Here is a 19,036-nt window from a genome sequence, read left to right as displayed (position 1 = left end):
TCACAATTGCAATAAATTTAAGACTTTTTTTTATTCTCCATTAGAAAAATGGGGAAAATTCTGGCCATCTTGGGTTTTTCCTATCATATCAAATACTAAATCTTTGAAAATCGACAATTTGTATGTTGAAGTTTTGCAGCTTTATTTGAATTGCATCTTGCCACGTGCACATTTATTTTTCACGAAATAAACAGGAGCATCATCTCAACTCCTCCGATTATCGACGTCGTGTGAAATTAAATTCTGCTTGGTTAGACATTCTCTGCTCGGAGTTTTGGACATTCTTGTTACCTTTCTACTTCTCGTCTCTTCATTTTTCGTATCATGCAGAGCACACCCGTTGACGTAGGATTGGACTTGATTTCTACCACCTAAAGACAAAATTCGACCCGGCCTTGGGGTTTGATCATTGAAAAATGCAAAGTCGAAAACGTGCTGCAGAAAGATATTGATATTCAGGGTTTGATTCACTTAATCTGAATTTCCTTTTTTGGATAAAGTCATCTCTTTAGTCATTTTGAATATTGCATCCTCACTGTGTGCATGTTCTAACTTCATTTTTTTTGAACTTTTCGAGTAGGAGCAATGATTTTTGACTTCGCCTTGGATAATACCACACTATTTATGGTTGAATTGACATGATTATAACAAGTTTATGATTTTTTTTTTATAATTTTTCCTAATAAACAATACTTGTGGGATGATCGGAACCAGCCGAAATACATGGAAAAATCGAAAATAAAGCTTAACGACCAGATTATTCGAGTATTGTTGATTTGGAGTGTGAATGTTGTGGCGTGCCTAGTGATGCGACCCATCGAAAGCCAAGTCAAAAAAGTGTTTGGTGACACGTTTAGAGAAATCCCAATAAATTTATCTTTTTTGGTTGGAAAGAAACCCTAATAATTAAAAGGACAATGACCTACGCATGTGAAGCAAGGCGAGTTTGGATAACGATGGACGTAACTTTACCTGAAGTTTCCCTAGGCCACGAGCGACAAAGGGCATGGACAGGTCAAGTAAAGTTGGCGGCCGAAAAAGAAGGAAAAGAACTAAGATTTGGAACTGTTGAAGCATTCAAATTGACAAAAACAATGACCATTCGTGGAATAAAATAAAATTTTTTTGTTTTGTCATTCTTTGTATAGAATTCACGATAGCAATGTCAGACATAGGTTTGATTAGATTGATTGTCTGTTAAACATTGGGAAAATTAAAGCTTATGATAATCACGAGGAGCAGTTAGAACATTAATTTAGGACATTAAAAGATAAAAAAGAAAGGAAAAGTTAGGGACATGTTTTCCACAATGTGGAATTTGTCTTCAAGCCCTTTTTTTTTTTTAACTTTTTTGTTTTGCTTTTTTTTTTGTCGTGAAGATTCTATTTTCCTCTTCACAAGTAATTTGTCTCTTTTGAATCTGACTGGCTAAGCTAATTGCCAGATACAAAGAATCTAGGTTGGCAAAGTGATTTTTCCCCCCCTTCTCAATTTTCATGGAAACGCTAACTGTACACTAAAGCAGAAATAGGTGATGAGTATACATATACATAGCCCGACTGCTCCATAATCAGATTTAGCCCCGATCATCGGCCTGACGAATGAATGAGTCGGACATGGCCCTTCATCGTAGGCCGAGGTCGAAGTTAGGGCCGCCTGGATCGCACGATCTCACCGGCCCTTCCCCGGCGAGATCTAGCCGTGTCGGCCCTTGCCAACCACCTTTGCTCGAAGAAGACGAACAATATCGACGAGGGGCTATCTAGGGTTTTACTTTTTAAAATGGGAAAATTTCAATTTTTAGTAAGATTTTGAGGGAAAAATAAACAGTTGGCATTTTTCATTAATTGAAGCCTTCAGTCTTCCCAAGGCCAGCTTTCAGTCTAAAGTCGTTTGGGAATGCTTGTCAAACACCCCAAACTTTCCTCAACGGACTTTCAGAAAATGCGAAACCAAACGCATCCGTAGTTAACGAATGAGGTTTTTCATTCGCAACCGCAGGCTTTGTTGAAGCTTCTTCAAGCTTTAGCCTAAGCCCGGTCGAGCCCGATCGGCCCGAATAATTGCACGGTGATAGGTTGGCGTAGACAATAAGTAGGACTCGAATGTAGAGCGGGTTCGTCCCCGAGCCCAATGATCACTTCTAGTTCTAACCTTACCGTAGAAGGAGATCAAGCGATTAGGACCAATAGTCAGTACCGCTCTTTTGGGAGATGGGATTCGCTTTCAGAAGACGGCGGGCAGGACCACTTCTCACCGACTCGCCAAGAAAGAACCAAAGGCAAAACAAATTGCGGCTGCGATCGCCATCAGAGGAGATTCGCAGGCTTCAGCAATCTCTCTCCAGCACAGACGTCTCCGTAGACACGATGACGACGTGGGCTCGAACCGGACATGTGATTATCGTTCTCGGAAATTCCGATGAAAGCCCAGGTCGGGCCGTATGGATGGGATAGAGATGGTGCGGCCTGGGGCGGTCTGAATCGATGTGAGCCTGCCAGTCATCATAAGACTTTGTTGGGATCATTCTCGTGGACGGCGCGTCGGCTTTCGTTTTTGAGTTCATATCTATGCGTCTCTAGTTGTCGAAATCACGTTTGACTCGGTCAAACCCGCGATGTCTATGTCAACCTAGTTTTCATATGGTTATGATCAGGCGGGGCTGCAAGCCACTAGCCAAGCACCGGTGATCTCCGATGGGACGCCGCTCACTAGTTGAGGGCCGACATCCTCCGCCGACCACCGACGAGTGCTAGCGACCCCCGCAAGCCATGAAGCCCTCGCCTAGGGACTAGCGGGGGTCGCTAGCACTCGTCGGTGGTCGGCGGAGGTCGTCGGCTCTCAACTAGTGAGCGGCCCTTTGAACAGAAAAAAAATGAAAAATAAATAAATAAATAAATAAATACAATAAATTCAAAATAATAGTAAAGTATTATTTAAAAAATTTGTCCACCCTAACGCCTATTGTGCCACGTAGGGCAGCTGGTGTCCACGTCGACGATATTAGTCAAATTTGGTCGGACGGACTCAATTGTAAAATCGTGTAAAGGTTTATGGCTAAATCGACAAAACTAAAAAGTTTATGAGCAATAGATTTAGAACTTTTTCGATAATTTTCCTAAATTCATTTACGAAGGTTGTTGTGGCCCTTAACAGATATGACAGCAAAGGTTGCAGCCCTTGCTTGGGCTTTGTGACGGGGCCTATTTTAGCAGGGCTTGCAAATTCTCACCATTTCTCAAGATGGGTGGCATCTCTTATCTCTCTCTTGAATTAATTGAAAAATATAACAATTGAAAAGCTGCTTCATAAAAGCGATCGCTTATATCGCTTGAAATATATATATATATATATATATATATATATATATATAATATTAATCTCTGTTGTTGATCTAATTGACACGAGCTCGTCGATGCCGGTGAATCTCTTTTCTTGTAACCACGACTCATCTAACTAAGCGTCACCATGCTGCAAGTTATTGGAAACAGGCTTCTCTCCATGCAACATTAGCTAAGGCCTCTCTACCCAGCCTTTCCCTTATGATCCCATCCTCCCTGTTATCTTATCACACCAGATGAATCTTTTCAACCTCATAGACCAGGTCCATCTCGAGCAGTGTCGAAAACCATGGCATTAGAAGCTGTCCATGCATCTGGCCGATTTCGTGTCGCCTTCACTCTTCTCTACAGTGCTATTTATTTCCTCAAAATCTCCCGCGCAAACGCCAAGGACGAATGATCGAAGCCGCCACTTCCGATAAAACTTGCCAATTCTCTTTTGCTTCTCATGGAAATCAGGGTTGCAATAGATCCAGGGTACTCTAACGTCCCTTCCCCAATTCTCCAAAGCCACTTCAAATTGGAATGAAACAGTGGCACCCTCCCTTTTTTTCCATCTGGCTGGTCCTTCTATCCAGGAAGCTTCCCCTGCCCTCTGCCGCCATATGACTCCCAGGTACAAATAGATGGAATGGATTCACATACGTCAGGTGAAGGATCATCAGCTATATTTGTGTGCGGAGGGTGAATGGAGAAGATTCGAATGTCAAAAGATTGAATTTAATCGGAGATCGGACAAAGAAAGAAATGGGGATGATCAGAAGGTGACGGGATTGAAGATCGGACAAATCCACTCTTAACTTGAGCGCCAAGCATGCTATGCCTCGAACCGAATTTCTTTCTCTGAACATTTCTTTCGCTATTCTATTGACATTGAAACCTTAAAACATATCCATATAACTCCCGCCCAAAATATCCCAATGCGGGAGGTGTATTTCGGTAGATTATCAGATTCAATCGCGCTCAAACGATTGGCCTGCGAATTTGTGTGCATTGATGGTTGATCTGATGATTGTGGCTTGACAATCATCCCTTAAATCGGTCAAATGCTGATCTTTGAGACTCTAGCAGACACTTTCCAAAGTTTCTAGTGTTTAGTTTTCTTGATCATCATTCCTTCTGTTGTATATCCTTACAAAATTTCGCATGTTCGAGGCTTGCATTTGTTCCTCTTCAATGTGCTAAAAGAATCATTGCAAGGTAGGCAAGTTCTAATCCAATCCTTTGAGGTACTGCGAACGAAATTGATGAGTGTTGTCTACCTCTGAACTTTCTTGGCACTCAAAACTATGAAATGAGCATGTTTTCACTTCAAGAAACATGACCATTAGAGTGTAAAAACCTTTCTTAGAAGGAAATCAAGGCAAAATTGGTCGATCGGTTTAAACTAGATGATGGTATTGCGGCAAACGAATAGCTCGGCATCAGGAAACCATTAAAAGAATGCAAATAGTGTCTGTGTTTCATTATCACACTAGCAACAGAGGAACAAGGCAATCCCCATCTGGGATTGCAAAAAGTGACGACGAACTGCAATTTCTGATCCTTGACAGTGACAGAGAGTAATCAAAGAGTGCCAAGACCGAGTAAAGAAGAAGAAAGAAAACAGAGAACAAGAACTTTGATTCTCAGGTAAGATGTTCATCCATGGACTTGGTGAAGAAAGCCTTCTTTTTCTCGGGGACCAATCCAACCAAAATGGGGTTCTCACACAAGCTTGTAGTAGCACTTGTTTCCAGAGATCAGAATCTGGAATCCCTTTCCGCAGGTGCAACCGAGATTGATGCACAAGCAATCGCCGGCCACCTCGACGCTCACCGTTTCTTGATTCTCCTGCTTGGCTTTGCGCTCCACCTGCTGCGCAATCCGCAAGTCGAAACAGAAGGAGGAAAAGATCAGGGCAACAAATCTTTCCTCCGAATTCCAAGACATTACGCGATCATCAGTACAAATGTAAAACCTATGCACATCAGATCAAACCTCTGTGCTCAGGGTGTTGTCCTGTGTATAAGGCCCGTCCTCTTCGGCTTCGCACATCACGTGATCCCACCACTTGCCCATTTCATTAAGGCAATGCTTCATCCTCTTCAGCCTCTGCATTGGTTTAAAAAGAGAAAACCAGCAGTAAAGAAAAATGAGATCCAAATCAACAAATCAGAACACGCGAGATAACAAACGAATTCGATTGCTCTGTCACTTGATTTTAGAATATGTTGCTCTGTTCCTAGTGTTGCACAAGACAAGAAAAGTTCCAAATATGACAAAAAGAAGAGGGAAGAAAACAACTATCATTCATCAGAAGACTGCAAAAACCAATCTCCACTAAAGTAACTTGAATGCTTGACAAGCGTATAGTCGGTATCAAGAAAGAAAAAAAGTTGTATTTTGATGGTCAGAGAGGGCATTCAAGAACCAGAAAACAATAAATCAAAATTCCCAGCAATTGTGTGACATTCAGGTGATCGTAACAGAATGAAATTTTGCATCTTTTCACCGAAAAATAACGTCGAGAGGATTGGAAAAGACGGACCATGGAATTAGGACTATCCTCCGCGCTGCCACGACCCCCGCTGGAGCTCGAGCCGCTGGAGAACGAGTTGATCGGCCCCGGGAAATGGTGTGGGGTTGGGTCCGACACAGTTCTCTGTAGCGGAGGCCTGGGGGGAAGCGAGGAGGGTGACGAGCTTGCCCTCCCCAGCAAAGGAGTCGTGGCCATTGCCGGATTGACTCCAAACACAGGCTTCTTTGGCGACGTATAGACTGCCCCGTCAAACCCCACACCTTCGTGATCGCTGCTGCTCGGAGCCGCAAGAAACCCATTCACGCTCTTGTAAGCGCCAAGCGGGACTGGATCGGAGCTAGTGCGTTGGAGATTAGAGGGAAGTGAGGGGAGGGTGATACTACTAAAGCCGCGGAGCGTGTAGTCGATGTCCTCCCGGTCGAGGAGGGTGCAGGAGGGCCTCTTCTTGGGGTTTGAAGCCAGCGGCGAAGGAGAAGAGAAGGGGAGCTTCCTCCGCTTCGTGGGGTTGGGGCTGCCGCAGCAGAGGACGCGGAATTGGGGCAACAGGCGCTCGGGGCATGCCTCGTCGTGTTCATCTTCTTCTTCTTCTTCGGATCGTTCTCGAACCGGGGCTTGTTCTCCTTCCGGTGGCTCTTGAGGGTGGTCCTGATGGGCGAGAAAGCTCATTGTGTGTCTTCGGCTGCTCTGTTTTTCTCTGTATTTACTTGCTTGTGATGCGGACTTCTGAGCATGGAGATGGATTTGGGAAGGCAGAGAGAGGGAGAGAGGGAGAGAGAGAGAGGCGGAGGTTTATAAGCTGGAAGCACGTTCTTGTTTTGGCGCCAAATTTGTGGCGGCGAGAGGTCGTTAGTTAGTTAGTTATCCAAAGTTGTTTATTCGGGAATTTCAACATATAAGACGACCCTTTGAAATTGTATTATGATCTTTTGATGATGGTTTTTATTTATTTTTTTATTAAATAATTGTTCGATTGATTTTGTAATACTCATATATCCGCAGAAGACAGAGCTATAATTCTTCAGTGATGAATTATTTTATTGATCCTCTAATGTCATCGATTTATGAAATAAAGGGTACCATTTGATATGACTTTTTTTTTTCTAATGATCCTCTATATTTATACCATGGAGTCTTTTAAAGTAATTCTTTTCTTCAATAAAATGTTTACGCTCGCGGCCGATTCATTTATTAGCTCGCCGATGTCAATTTGTACGTAAAATATGCATCGTCATCTAATTTACCTTAGGTTTACATCATTCGTTTGTTAAATATGGGACATCACATCATGTAATTTTTCTTAATAATTTGATATAATTTTTTTTTTGTAAGAATAGGAGATATGAATTGTTATTCGTGATTTTTTTTTTTTTAAACTTTCCCTCGCGCGTGCGCTGTTCACTCTAGTTCTCGCTCGTCCACTGTTCCATCCGGCACTGTTCATCGACTTTGAATTTCTACGATTCCAAGGGATCGCACCGTTGGTTCCTCCTGAGATTTTGTGTCGTAGGTCATCCCCACCTCCTTCTCCTTTCTCACCGCTGGGATTTTGGGTTGGAGCATCCCTATTCACTCTATGGCAGATCTGGCTTGAGCAGTTCCATGGCAGCTCGACCCACAAATCGAGAAGGGGCTTTCCTGCATATGCTATATGCTACGGCGAAAGCCAAATCCTCCGAGATTCCTTTGCCCTCTAAGCAAATCTGTAGAGTCCATCTTGGGTCTACCAAAGCTGCCCCGAGCTCTGTTATTGTTATTGACCCAATGAAGGAAAAGAACGTTGCGGCTGCAGACGATGCTAGGACCTCTTCTACTAAGAACCAGGTTTCGTAAGATCCGCACCCCAAATAGACGTGGTCGAAGCCGTGGCAGGGCTTTGTCCAAGCCACCACAGCCCCCCACTCATGCCTCCGAGGAAGCAACTCGCCCCTTCCAACGCTCCTGGGCACTAGTAGCAAAATCTGCAGCAAAATGGTATGACCTAAGTTATATCCCTCCCACCATTGTTGGTGATAGAACTGTAGTGAATATATCTGATGAAATTCTTGAGGCGATCAATCCCAAATGGACAGAATGTCTTGTTAGCTATTTCGTTGGGAGAAGACTCCCATTTAAACTTACTGAGTCGGCTGCCAAGCATTTTTAGGGACCACACTTGTCCGAAGTTATGGATAATGATGATGGCTTCTATTTTTTTCATATTCCGGATGATGACTTCCGTCGTAAGACTCTTGACAATGGGGCCTCTAACTATTGCACGTATGCCCCTTATCCTTCAACAATGGCACCCTCTTATGAACCTCGAGAGGCCAACATGATTCCCTACCTGTTTGGATTCGACTAAGGAATATTTCCTATTCTTTGTGGTATGCTCCTGGTATTAGTGTACTTGTCAGCGCCATTGGTAAGCCCCTATATGTGGATCTCCAAACTTAGAACGTGAAAATGATCTCTTATGCCCATGTTTGTGTTGAGATCAACGCTAAGCAGCCCCATTGTGAATTTGTGGAGGTAACATTTTTTTTTTTTTTTGCCGATTTGTTAATATCATTTACTTTGTGAAATACGGCAAAATATCGTGCCATAATTGGTTTCTATACAACTTCCAAATTATTAAATTCGCAACTTCTCTTAGGGATCCATTATTTTCTAAATATGCACGGTCATGTAATGAACCCTCTAGAGATATATGTTTTTGTTACCTTCCATCAACCTTTTACCTTAATTCAAGATATTAACAGAGGTACGCGAAAGTGGTCTTGAGAACTAATTTGCCATAGTGCAAAAATAGAATCAACTTCTCCGTAAATAATATGCCAGTAACATATCATGTGAGTTTGCGAAGTTTTCACTAAAACTTATATAGATCTCATACATTATGTCAGTTAATGACTACATGCTAGGACTGTTTATAACTTGTCCATGCTAGATATTAAATCACACATTCATTTAGAAGCTCAAAACCATTAAAAGAATTGAAATAGAAGACAAGAAGTTCAATAATCTGCAAAACGCAAAGATTGCCACAATCTCTCTCTGCTTTTTATCATCCACATGAAAGCAAATGCCCAGAAATACAAAGAACCCATCTGGTCATCTCCAAAAGATTAGCTATAGCCTCATCAACTTCTTAGCTCGCCAAAGCAGGATTATGTACGCAAATCTCTTCAATATCTTAAGGTAAGAATAAAAGAGCCAGGTTAGGAAAATATCTGAAATCGAAGTAGTACAATTCAACAGAGGTTGGAGATTGGCACAAATACAGGAATGGAAATGCTGGTACAAGTACAAGAGCAGAGACAAGAATTCCACCGAACCATCATCAGAAAGAGCAACCTTCTATGCAAGAAGCCATTAAATTCTCATCACGTGATTAAGCCTTATCGGATCCACTAAACAAAGGGTCCTAAGAAAACTAAGCCCGATGCAGACATCATCATCATCACTTCGAACCGCTATTTTCCCCTTATATAGCTTGCAACTGAGAGAAGGAAATTCGGATTATCGACCCAGCCACAGAGGTGGCGTGCTTGCACACAAGAGCTTCGGTGGCTTGCTCCTCCGTTTCAAACATAACTAGGGCTTGCTTCTTCCCATTCATCTCAAAAACCTTGGTACTAACAATGGTGCCGTGCTCCTCCAGGATTGTCGCAATCTCCTCTTCCGTAATCTCCTGGGGAAGAGTGGAGAGGTGGATCATCTTCGTAGGCGAGCAACAGTACCGGTAGTTCTTTGCCGCATTACGATTGAAGCGGTTGAGATTTGAATTGCCATACTCGTGTGTTTCAGCACCAGGAGTTATGTTCGGATGCTTTGAGAAATTAACCTCCAATCGCTTCCCAAAAAGCATCGCCCCCTATAGCTCACATAATAGCTCCCAGATTATTGACAAACTTCCATAATAATTGATGCAAAATAATGAGAAAGTATACATGGAAATGATTCACCTCAAAAGAGAGAGCTCTCAATCAAATTCAAGCAAACAAAATTTCACTAAATTAAACAATCATGTGATGTCGCACAGCATTGCATGCTAGCCATAAATATAAGTTAAAGCCCATTTAGAGACCAAGTAGATCAACTTCAGAAGCAACTAATGCTCATTCTGGCAAAAAGAAAGGAGAAGTGTTCGAATATTCTCTGTACTTTGAGTCATTATTAATAACACTAATTGACATTAAAATGTACCAAAAATAGCTCTGCCGAGCCATAAAACATGTGCAGCAGACCATAAGACTGAAGAGAACTCAAATTCTTCACAAACCATCCCTCTCCATGGCCAAAACTTGTTTGATCTACCAAGTCTTATTTATGACAAAGAAACTCCATCATGTGGACCATTGAGTACTTGTGAGAGTACAAATTACTGACATACTGACATACTTCCACCGGACAAAAGTTCATCAATCTGTGAAATTATAGAGGTATCTTAGCTAGAGGTTTAAGTGCACAACATCAAATAGGCTTCTTAGGTGGTGAAATTATAGATGTGATATACTCACATGAACGAAATCTATCAAGTGCATGAGTTTCTGTGATTCTGAGACCTGAAGGTGAAATGAACATCATCATTTGAGACTGTTTTACATATTCTATATGCACCACAGCCCAAAGTCAACAAACCTCAGTATCCAGTCGCATAGCAGCTGGGAAGAAAAATATGTGTCCTTCGTCCCAGCAAAAACAGCAAATAAAAAAGACTCCATCAATTACTTCGAAAGAGTATGTAGTTCCAATTAAGACTATGGAAGCAAAAGATTTTCTACATTAACCATGTGGAGAGAGGTGCAACTATACAACAATTAAGATCCAGGGAGAAGTAATTTGCTCTATCCTATAACTAGGGAGGGTTCTAGAAAAGAATTTTATCATCCTCATCTTAACAGCACAAGTGCAGTTGATAAGTTTTTCAGATCTAACCTTTAGAAAGTGTACTGCTAATTCAGCCTGGAAGCCGTCACCCATCTGAACAAGTGCATGATCTGGCTTATTTCGAAGAAGTTTAACCCTGACAATATTTCCATAAAGAGAGAAAAGGTTGAAAAGCTTGTCCTCATCTATTCCCTGAAACATAAAAAATCGTGTTTTTAATGGTCCAACAGTTAAATCACTTTACAAGCTACGAAAGACAGCAAGTAAAATCAGAAAACTACTTACATCAGGATTAAGATTGGAGACAAGGACAGTACACCTTTCATTTGTGCCACTAATTCCAGGGGGTAAGCCTCCAGCAAAGGCAGCTGCAATTGCTGCAGCATTGGGCACCTATATGAGAGGAATAGGAGACAAAGTCAACACATCACCTAAGATTTCTAGTAGCACAAAATGCAGAGAGGACATCAGAAGAGATCAGAGATCAGACAATGTCACAACAACATGATGGGGATGCTGCGGGCCATCAGTCCAGTGGTTCCATGACAAAAAACCTATTTTCTTCCTGGCTTTCGTTTTTACTCCATAACCCCAACCCACTCTGAACTAACCCCAACCCCCCCCAAAAAAAAAGGAACTCTCCCTCCCTCCTAATCATTCTGTTGGAGGCTGATTGGGAGAGCACTCGTAACAGCTGAGAAACTTCAAAACAAAGATACTAGACTTGTGAATAGATGCTTTCTGTGTAAGATGCTATTGTCAATCGAGTGCATGGTGAAAACATGTTTTTTATGTGTCATGCCAAGAATTTATTGAGTGAGGAGAGTGGCAAAAGAAAAACAAACATACAAAGATTTTAGAATAATGCTCCAGCAATTGTAGACGACTATCATAAACAGAAAGTTATCTAGCATGTAGATCATAGCTCACCTGTGGAAATGCGACTGGAGGACCAAGACAAGAGCCAAAAAGACAGAAGAAAGAAAGCTTCCGTTAGCGACTGGCAGGCATCAGCACATCTGAAGAGTCTCTAACTGACCCTAAATTCCCAGAAAAGTTTACCTGTACTGGCTCCAGAAGCTTGAAAAGCATACATACCGCCAGCATCACCATATCCAGGTTGCTGCACCATGACCAAAGAAACATTTTCAGTATCACAAAAGCTTCAGACAAAAAGAGCAAATATTAATGGCAGGACCACAACCAGACATACTTGTGATGATCTGCCTCTCTGTTCTGCAGGCAGATTCGGATTTGTAAAATCCCTGTGGAAAAGATGAACCACAAACGATGAAAACGGCAAATGTGTAAGATTAACACTCCCCTATGCTACTAAGTTACCTTGACCGTTCATTGTTGAAGTTCACTTGCAACTCATCAAGGCTGCAAAACGGAAATGTCTCAATTAATATTCAGAAGTCAAGGGAAAACAATCGTGAGCAATTAGTAGCCTGTTGGCCAGAAATGGACTTGAACTAAGGATTTGGACATACTTAGAGTACTGGATATCCAGCTGACAACAACCATCATAAATATTACGTCCCTGTGGTATCAAGAATTAATTCTCCTGTCAGAAGCAATTACGGGAAGTGCCACATGAAGCCCCTTACCAAAGGAAGGGACTTATAGATACCTGAAGAGCCGTTATAGCTGAAACAGCACTCTGTTGTGATTGATACTGGATAAGGGCTTGAAAACCTAAGAATATAAAGCAACATATTCATCTCTCTCTATCTATATATATATTTCGACACATGCATATACTGTCAATTATAGGGAGTGACATAGATAATATGCCTTCTTTACAGCTAAATGCATTGCAAATGCACATGAAGATTAGCAGATCAAAGTGGGACAAACAAACACGTCACTTGGAAAACTCAAATAGGGTTGTTAAGTACTGTTTATTGCACAAAAAGAAAGTTCAGGCGTAACCCACCTCGATAAGTATCATCCATCCAACTAAAGTACAACGTGCTAGGAGAAAAGAATGCAGAGAGAGAGAGAGAGAGAGAGAGAGAAACTTGTAGAAGCTGACCAGCTGACTTCTGAAAGGTGACAATCTTCTCTACAAATCCATAAGGAGAAAACACTTGATGCAGCACTTCCACCGTTATAGGGTATAGCATGTGATGTATAGTTACTAAGAGAATTCGATTTGGCTGTGCATCCGAAGTGTGCCCAAGAGTAGACCAACATAGAGAAAGAAGAGAGAGAAGAGAATAAATAGAAAAGAATAGTAGAGAAAAGAAGCAGCACCGCAAAAGATTATTTATGAATGTGCTACACGAAACATTGTTCGTAACAAGCACTCTATGGAAAGCATTGTTCTTAACAAGCTCTCTATTGAAAGCATTTATGACAGATTTTGGAAAGACGAGAAATGCGGGTTGGAGCAAGTATCTCCTCCCTTTCCTCCTTATTGAACTTTCCCTGGGTATATTAAATAAATGCCAACGCACCCCAGCCACTCCAGCAACTGGACTGAAAATGAAACAGGTTCGACTTCCCAAAGAAGCCTACTAAGTCTTTCATTTCATCTTTAATGAGCTATGTTTCTACTTTCATAAAGCAATGAAAGAATGATGCTCCAACATATGCAAAGAATGAAGTTCATCTTGAAAACTGCAGAGATATATATTAATTGTGGTTAATAAATTCGAAATTTCGAGATGGCGGACCACTAGAAGCAAATTCATCAGATACTCATTTGACCTGGAGCTATGCTAAGCAGAAACCGAGAAAACTACCATGTGGTCAGCAATATTGTCGCTGATATTTAAGTTCCTGAAGTCACTATAGTTGCTCCGCTCCTCAAACAAATTCCATTGGAATCTTTATCGCTTACATATCTTGCCAGTTCCATTAAGAAACTTAATCCTCTACGTGCACTCAGTCAGCGGAATATTCCAAGAAGTCTTCAACAACAAAGTTATTAAAATCTAAAGTGGAGCTGCATCTGCATCTGCATCTGCGCAGCTTCATAAGGCAGAGCCCATTATCTCATCGTGTATATACCTAGTTCATTTATTTTAAGAAGGATTCAAGATTACAAATTATCGTAGTAGCACTGAAATCACAAGATTCCAGTTACAAAGGTAACGATGCCAAAGAAACGTGAGGAGTGAGAAGCAAGGAAGAAAACAAAAAAAGCATGGCATATAGCACAATGTCCAACGATTACCTAAAAAGAATTTATACCAGCTATACCCTGAAATCTGCTCTACTACGTGATACGATAGCTAGTTCATAATGATGCAATAGAGTCAGCACAGTTTCAAAAAAAGGCTGGAAATAAATTATACTGCTGATTGATGCCACAATTCACCCATAATCAGACCATTAACTATGAAGCTGCGTGGAAAAGAGTAATTTCAGTTGATGTTCAGGAAAGGGTAAAAATTTCCACCAAACTCAGTTCCTCTCCCAAAGAAATCGGTCCTAGGGTCCCACCCTCCAGGAATAAATAATTAATAAGCATTGAAAATAATGATTACCAGCTAGAGATGTAGAAATCATCAAACACCATCCTGGAAGACAATAATATTATCTGGGAGTTTTCCCATAACAACCCTTCAGATAAGGTAACTCCTTGTTTTCACCACATTATTCACTTGGGCTTATCTGCTTTTAATTTGTGAAGCAGCTTTTGATATTTGAACTCTTTACAGCTGGTTATTAATCTAAGTGTATAACTTCATCCCTCCATCTATCTTTTGTCCTTAATCATCCGCCGATCTATCTAAAAGTTGATCCGGCACATCCAAGTCCTCCATGCAAAGGTAAACTCGATTCCTACCCAAGAGACAGTAAACCTTGGGGCAGTTGACAGCTTCTCCACTTGCCAATCGCACTGAAGAAATTGTTACTGTGTTTCAATAAGAAATATGATCTTTTTGTCAATCAACCGAATGATAAAATTTTATGACGCTACAATTATGCTACTCCAGAATTTGTGTTCAGCCAGGCTACTCACAAAATTGATTCTCCAGAAAAATTTAATTTTCACAGGCAAGAAGTTAGGGGATAACAAATTGCTTTTTCTCCATCTGCTAAATAGACACAGATAGCGTAGACCCAGAAAGATCGCAAAAGATAAAATGCAGAAGTCTATCAAGGACAGCTATACTGATGTTTGCCATTCTACTCTGGTTCCAATAACAACTCTAAGCTCACAAAAATGATGTCGCCAAAAAAGATGCCAACTCAAATCTATTAATAACCAAAGTGCACACTAAACTCCAAAAGGAAAAAACAAAAAACCTGCTGACCTCGTCTCCTCGACCCTGAGTGTTCTGATCCACAGTAGTCAATTCTTGATGGGATGAAAATTGGACATATACATTCCTACCCCTAAATTAAAGAAAACATAGCACTTCAAACTGCTTATTACAGAAAAGAAAAAAATCCATATCGTTGGAAAAAAGGGAAAACGAGGTTTCCCTCAATAATCAGCAGCAGGAGGCAAAAAGAGAAGTTCATATGTCGGGAAAAAAAGGCTCATGATACCAGAATTGCCATACCTGATTGTTGGCTGAACATTGGTGTAAACCTGCATAGCATTGATTGCAGATGGTACATCCTGCATTTGGAGGAGAGCCTGCAGAAACCAACAGTCAGCAGTTGCATCTTTTTAGCTTTCAAGGAAAATGGATAATTCCCAGAGCCACATCTGACAGTAGTCGGACCTGATTCTTGGCACGGAGCATCACAAGCTTAGTAATGACTCCAAATGGCTGAAATAGCTGAAGCAAATCGTTCTGAAGGTAAACGGCAATATATTAACACTCAATGCATTTATCCTATTTATATACAAGTATCTTCCACAAATCTTAAAAAATTGACAGGCATTTACAACAAATTCCTGATAAAAACTTGACAGCAGATACCAAGACACCCATTAGTCAAAACGTCAAAATACAAGCAGATATATAACTCAAAACTACTAAGCGAAAAATGTCTCCTCTATTTTCATCCCCTTCTTAAAAGAACACTAAAATCATCCTTGACTTGACCGCCATTAAGTGTCAGACGTACAGTTTAGGTACTTGAACATGATTACGCTACAGACACACCTAATAACACCATGAAAAAATGAACCTTTTCATGCGTGTCTATGGTGAGGAAGCAGATACCTCAGAAATCTCATGACCAACGTTGCGAATGTGAATCACCTTGGAAGGCTCGGCCATCTTTTCACCCACCTGAAACAAACCCCACCACCCACAAGAAGAAAGAATCACCAACTTTCCAGCCAACGAAGCAATAACAAAGATCGAAACGCCTTCCCAACCCCAGGCTACAACGATAGAGGCCACCACAGTGTAGACTCGATTTTCATGAACAGAGCAGGCATTCACGTGGAAAAAAGATCGTGCAGACACCAGAGCGATTAGACGACCCCGTGTTCGGACCCAACAGAAGCAAAATTAAAAATCCGCGTGGGAATCAGAACAAGCCGGCGACGCGCGAAAGATTGAGCAAGCAACGCAAATGCAGGTGGCCGACTCAATCCGGGAAGCAGCAGCTACTTACTCGCGATTTCGGAGCCTCCTCGATGGAAATGCAAAGACGAGAGAGAGAGAGAGAGGGGATCGAGCAGCTGAGCTAGGCGCTGGTCACGTACGGCTTGGCTTGCGTCGTGGTGGGAGAGCGAGCCCTCTTTCGGAAGAAGCAGATGACATTAGAGTGAAGGGAAGCCCTAAAGTCGCCATTTTTAACGGTCCTTCGCTTCACGCTTGCTTGAGAAGGAGACACCCCCCCACTCTCCTTTTCTTTTTCTTTTCGGATAATTAGCGGAATTATTATTTCTTTTTTTAATTTCTTCTCGTCCTTATTTTAATTTTTTGAGTTCGAAAATAGGACTTTTTCAAATATTACGTATGTCAAATTTGAATTGTTCATATATTTCTTTCGTCGAAAAATTGTTTATAACTACGCATTATTGTGCGTGAAAAGAAAGTATTTGCTCTTGCTTTTGTTGGGAAAATTGATTCTACGGAAATAATTATTTACGGCCTGTTTAGTAACGTTTACGTTCCAAAAAAGTAATTCTGATTAGAATCAATTTTTTTTATTCTGTTCCCTGGATGAGTTTTAGAGAATTAAAACGCGTTTGATAATCGTATAAAATTTCTATTCCCGGAATATAAACGCATTTGATAACCGCACAAAATTTATGTTATGGGAAATAATTTCTCTTCCCAATTTGTTATTTAAATCAAATAATTGCAAAATCACATTTAGTAGATTTCCTTAGACCCCATAGCTGCGATCCTCTTACATTATGACATCTTTTTGGCCAAAATATGGATACTTTAGATTTGTTCATTTGAAGGATAATACGCAAAAATTGTTATTTTTCCATACTTCTCTTGAGGCTATATATATGTCAATGATGAAAGATGTGACTTTAATTATTTTTTATTAATCAGAATGAATAAATTTCATCTCCGCCACATAGGTGACTCAGTTTTATCCTTGTATACCATGCGGATGGTCACCGATGCGGTTGGTCATTGATGTGCATGGTACTCCGACAACAAATCAAGCAGAACTTAGGAAAAATCACCAAAAATAAAATAGGCCAGTTAAATGGACCTATTTTCTACTTTTTGAGACTTTTTGAGAATTTTCGAATTTTTTCGGAACGATTTGCCTATGATTGGCAAAATCGTCATTTGGGAGAAATTGGAAGGCAAAATTGTCAAAAATAGAATTGACCAGTTAAAATGACACATTTCCTAATTTTTTAGATTTTTTTAAAATTTTGGAATTTTTTTCTGATTTTTTTCCATTTTTTTAGAATTTTTTGTGAATTTACCATTTTTTGGATATTTTAAATTTTTGATTAATTTTTTGATTTTTTATTAAAAAAAATTATTTAGACCAGGTCGGGTTGACCCGGCTCACGCCTCGTGGGCGCCCAACAAAAGTGAGAGAAGATTATCGTTGCCTTTTTTATTCTCAAAAGTGTCTTTTTTTTTAACTAACTTTTTTTTTTATTCTTATTTTTGGTTCAAAAGTGCTTACGGGAGTGAGAGCGGAATCAGAATTAGAATCATTTGCGTTACCAAATATGTTTTTGATTCTTTTTTATTTCGAAAAATAGAATAGGAGGAATAGAAACGTTACCAAATAGGCTCTTATTAACTAAAGAGCTACTCGGGTCACATGCATGAAATAATCAATAGACGGATGCAGCTCGTGTTATTTTCGGCTTTTTTTACTTGTTATTAACAACATATCTCATCGCTTATTCTATATTGGGATAATGACCTAAGTGGTCCTTGAACTTTGAGTTAATGTGCATTATGGTCCATGAACTTTAAATCAGCTCAATATGGTCCTTGAACTTTAGCCTAATATTCAATATAGTCCCCGAACTTTTAGTTTGCTCAATGTAGTCCCCATACTTTTGCTACATGTTCAATATAGTCCCCGAACTATATAAAAATATTCAATGTAGTTCTTCCATTAATTTTGGATCGGGGATTATAATGAACATTTTCATATAGTTCAGGAATTAAATTGAACATGTACTAAAAGTTTAGGGATTGCATTGAAAAACTCAAAATTTTAGGGACCAAAATGCATATTGGGTTAAAGTTCGGAGACTACATTGAACAAGTAAAAAGTTCAGGAGCTATATTACACATTAGACCGAAGTTCGGGGACTATGTGTATCATTTTCACTTCTATATTTGTACATCTATTCGCGAAGATACATCTAAAATATCAAAGTGAATTTACAACTTCACATGGAAATATTTGGTTTCCCTTTTCTGTGTAAATTACCAAACAAATGATTGCTCGGTGATTCTTGACGAGTTTTGTCAATCGAGCTATGGTCTCCGGGCGGCCGGTATTCATAATTCAATAGATATCAATTTTATAGGTCAAATTTGCAATTACACTTTGGACGACCATGGCTTTCCTCTTCAAGTACTTCACAGATTTCTATTCCAATTTTGCACAGGTAAGCAATTACTGTACAATTTGCCCGTGAACTTCATTGGCGTGTATTTGCACACTGCGTTGGGAAAAATCTCACTATATCTTTGTAACCGCAAGAAAATCATTTGTTACTCATGAATTTCTATGAATATTTTATAAATTTGTGCTGTATATCCCAAGAGATGATAAAACAAAATATGAAAACTTCGATTATCTTCCTGAATATAAAAAAATTGCGAGTGTCAACTTTGAATTGATTATATAGTCATGCGATTAAGTTACTATCTTTCTTTCACCTAATGACAATTATTTTTGATATTGTCACTCGTTCTTCCTGCTACCCTTCTTA

At 40.2% G+C, this 19,036-nt stretch overlaps 2 protein-coding genes across 4 annotated transcripts; both read right to left on the bottom strand.

Moving 5' to 3' along the window:
* Positions 1-4,783: 4,783 nt before the first annotated feature.
* LOC115750701 lies at positions 4,784-6,594 on the bottom strand. Of its 2 annotated transcripts, none has more exons than XM_030688216.2 (3): positions 5,872-6,594; positions 5,322-5,435; positions 4,784-5,198 (listed from the first exon to the last, which is right to left on the bottom strand). In XM_030688216.2, exons 1-3 carry the CDS (start codon positions 6,526-6,528, stop codon positions 5,049-5,051), a joined length of 921 nt encoding a protein of 306 aa, XP_030544076.1. In that variant the 5' UTR covers positions 6,529-6,594; the 3' UTR covers positions 4,784-5,048. The 2 variants fall into 2 exon arrangements, with proteins under 2 accessions (XP_030544076.1, XP_048129578.1); XM_048273621.1 differs by having other exon boundaries at positions 4,784-5,195.
* A 2,417-nt stretch (positions 6,595-9,011) lies between these two features.
* LOC115750713 (polypyrimidine tract-binding protein homolog 3-like) lies at positions 9,012-16,481 on the bottom strand. Of its 2 annotated transcripts, none has more exons than XM_048273619.1 (15): positions 16,358-16,481; positions 15,867-15,935; positions 15,420-15,491; positions 15,255-15,331; positions 15,003-15,084; positions 12,770-12,893; positions 12,365-12,429; positions 12,225-12,274; positions 12,073-12,114; positions 11,945-11,996; positions 11,794-11,854; positions 11,662-11,675; positions 11,017-11,124; positions 10,780-10,923; positions 9,012-9,715 (listed from the first exon to the last, which is right to left on the bottom strand). In XM_048273619.1, the coding sequence occupies exons 2-15, from the start codon at positions 15,921-15,923 to the stop codon at positions 9,326-9,328; spliced, it is 1,338 nt and encodes a 445-aa protein (XP_048129576.1). In that variant the 5' UTR covers positions 15,924-15,935; positions 16,358-16,481; the 3' UTR covers positions 9,012-9,325. The 2 variants fall into 2 exon arrangements, with proteins under 2 accessions (XP_048129576.1, XP_030544087.1); XM_030688227.2 differs by having other exon boundaries at positions 16,267-16,477.
* Positions 16,482-19,036: the final 2,555 nt, after the last annotated feature.

This window comes from Rhodamnia argentea, chromosome 2 (genome assembly GCF_020921035.1).
Source record: "Rhodamnia argentea isolate NSW1041297 chromosome 2, ASM2092103v1, whole genome shotgun sequence".
In the NCBI taxonomy this organism is placed as follows: domain Eukaryota; kingdom Viridiplantae; phylum Streptophyta; class Magnoliopsida; order Myrtales; family Myrtaceae; genus Rhodamnia; species Rhodamnia argentea.
Note: the sequence above shows the minus strand (reverse complement) of the source record. Positions and strands in the feature narration are given on the sequence as shown.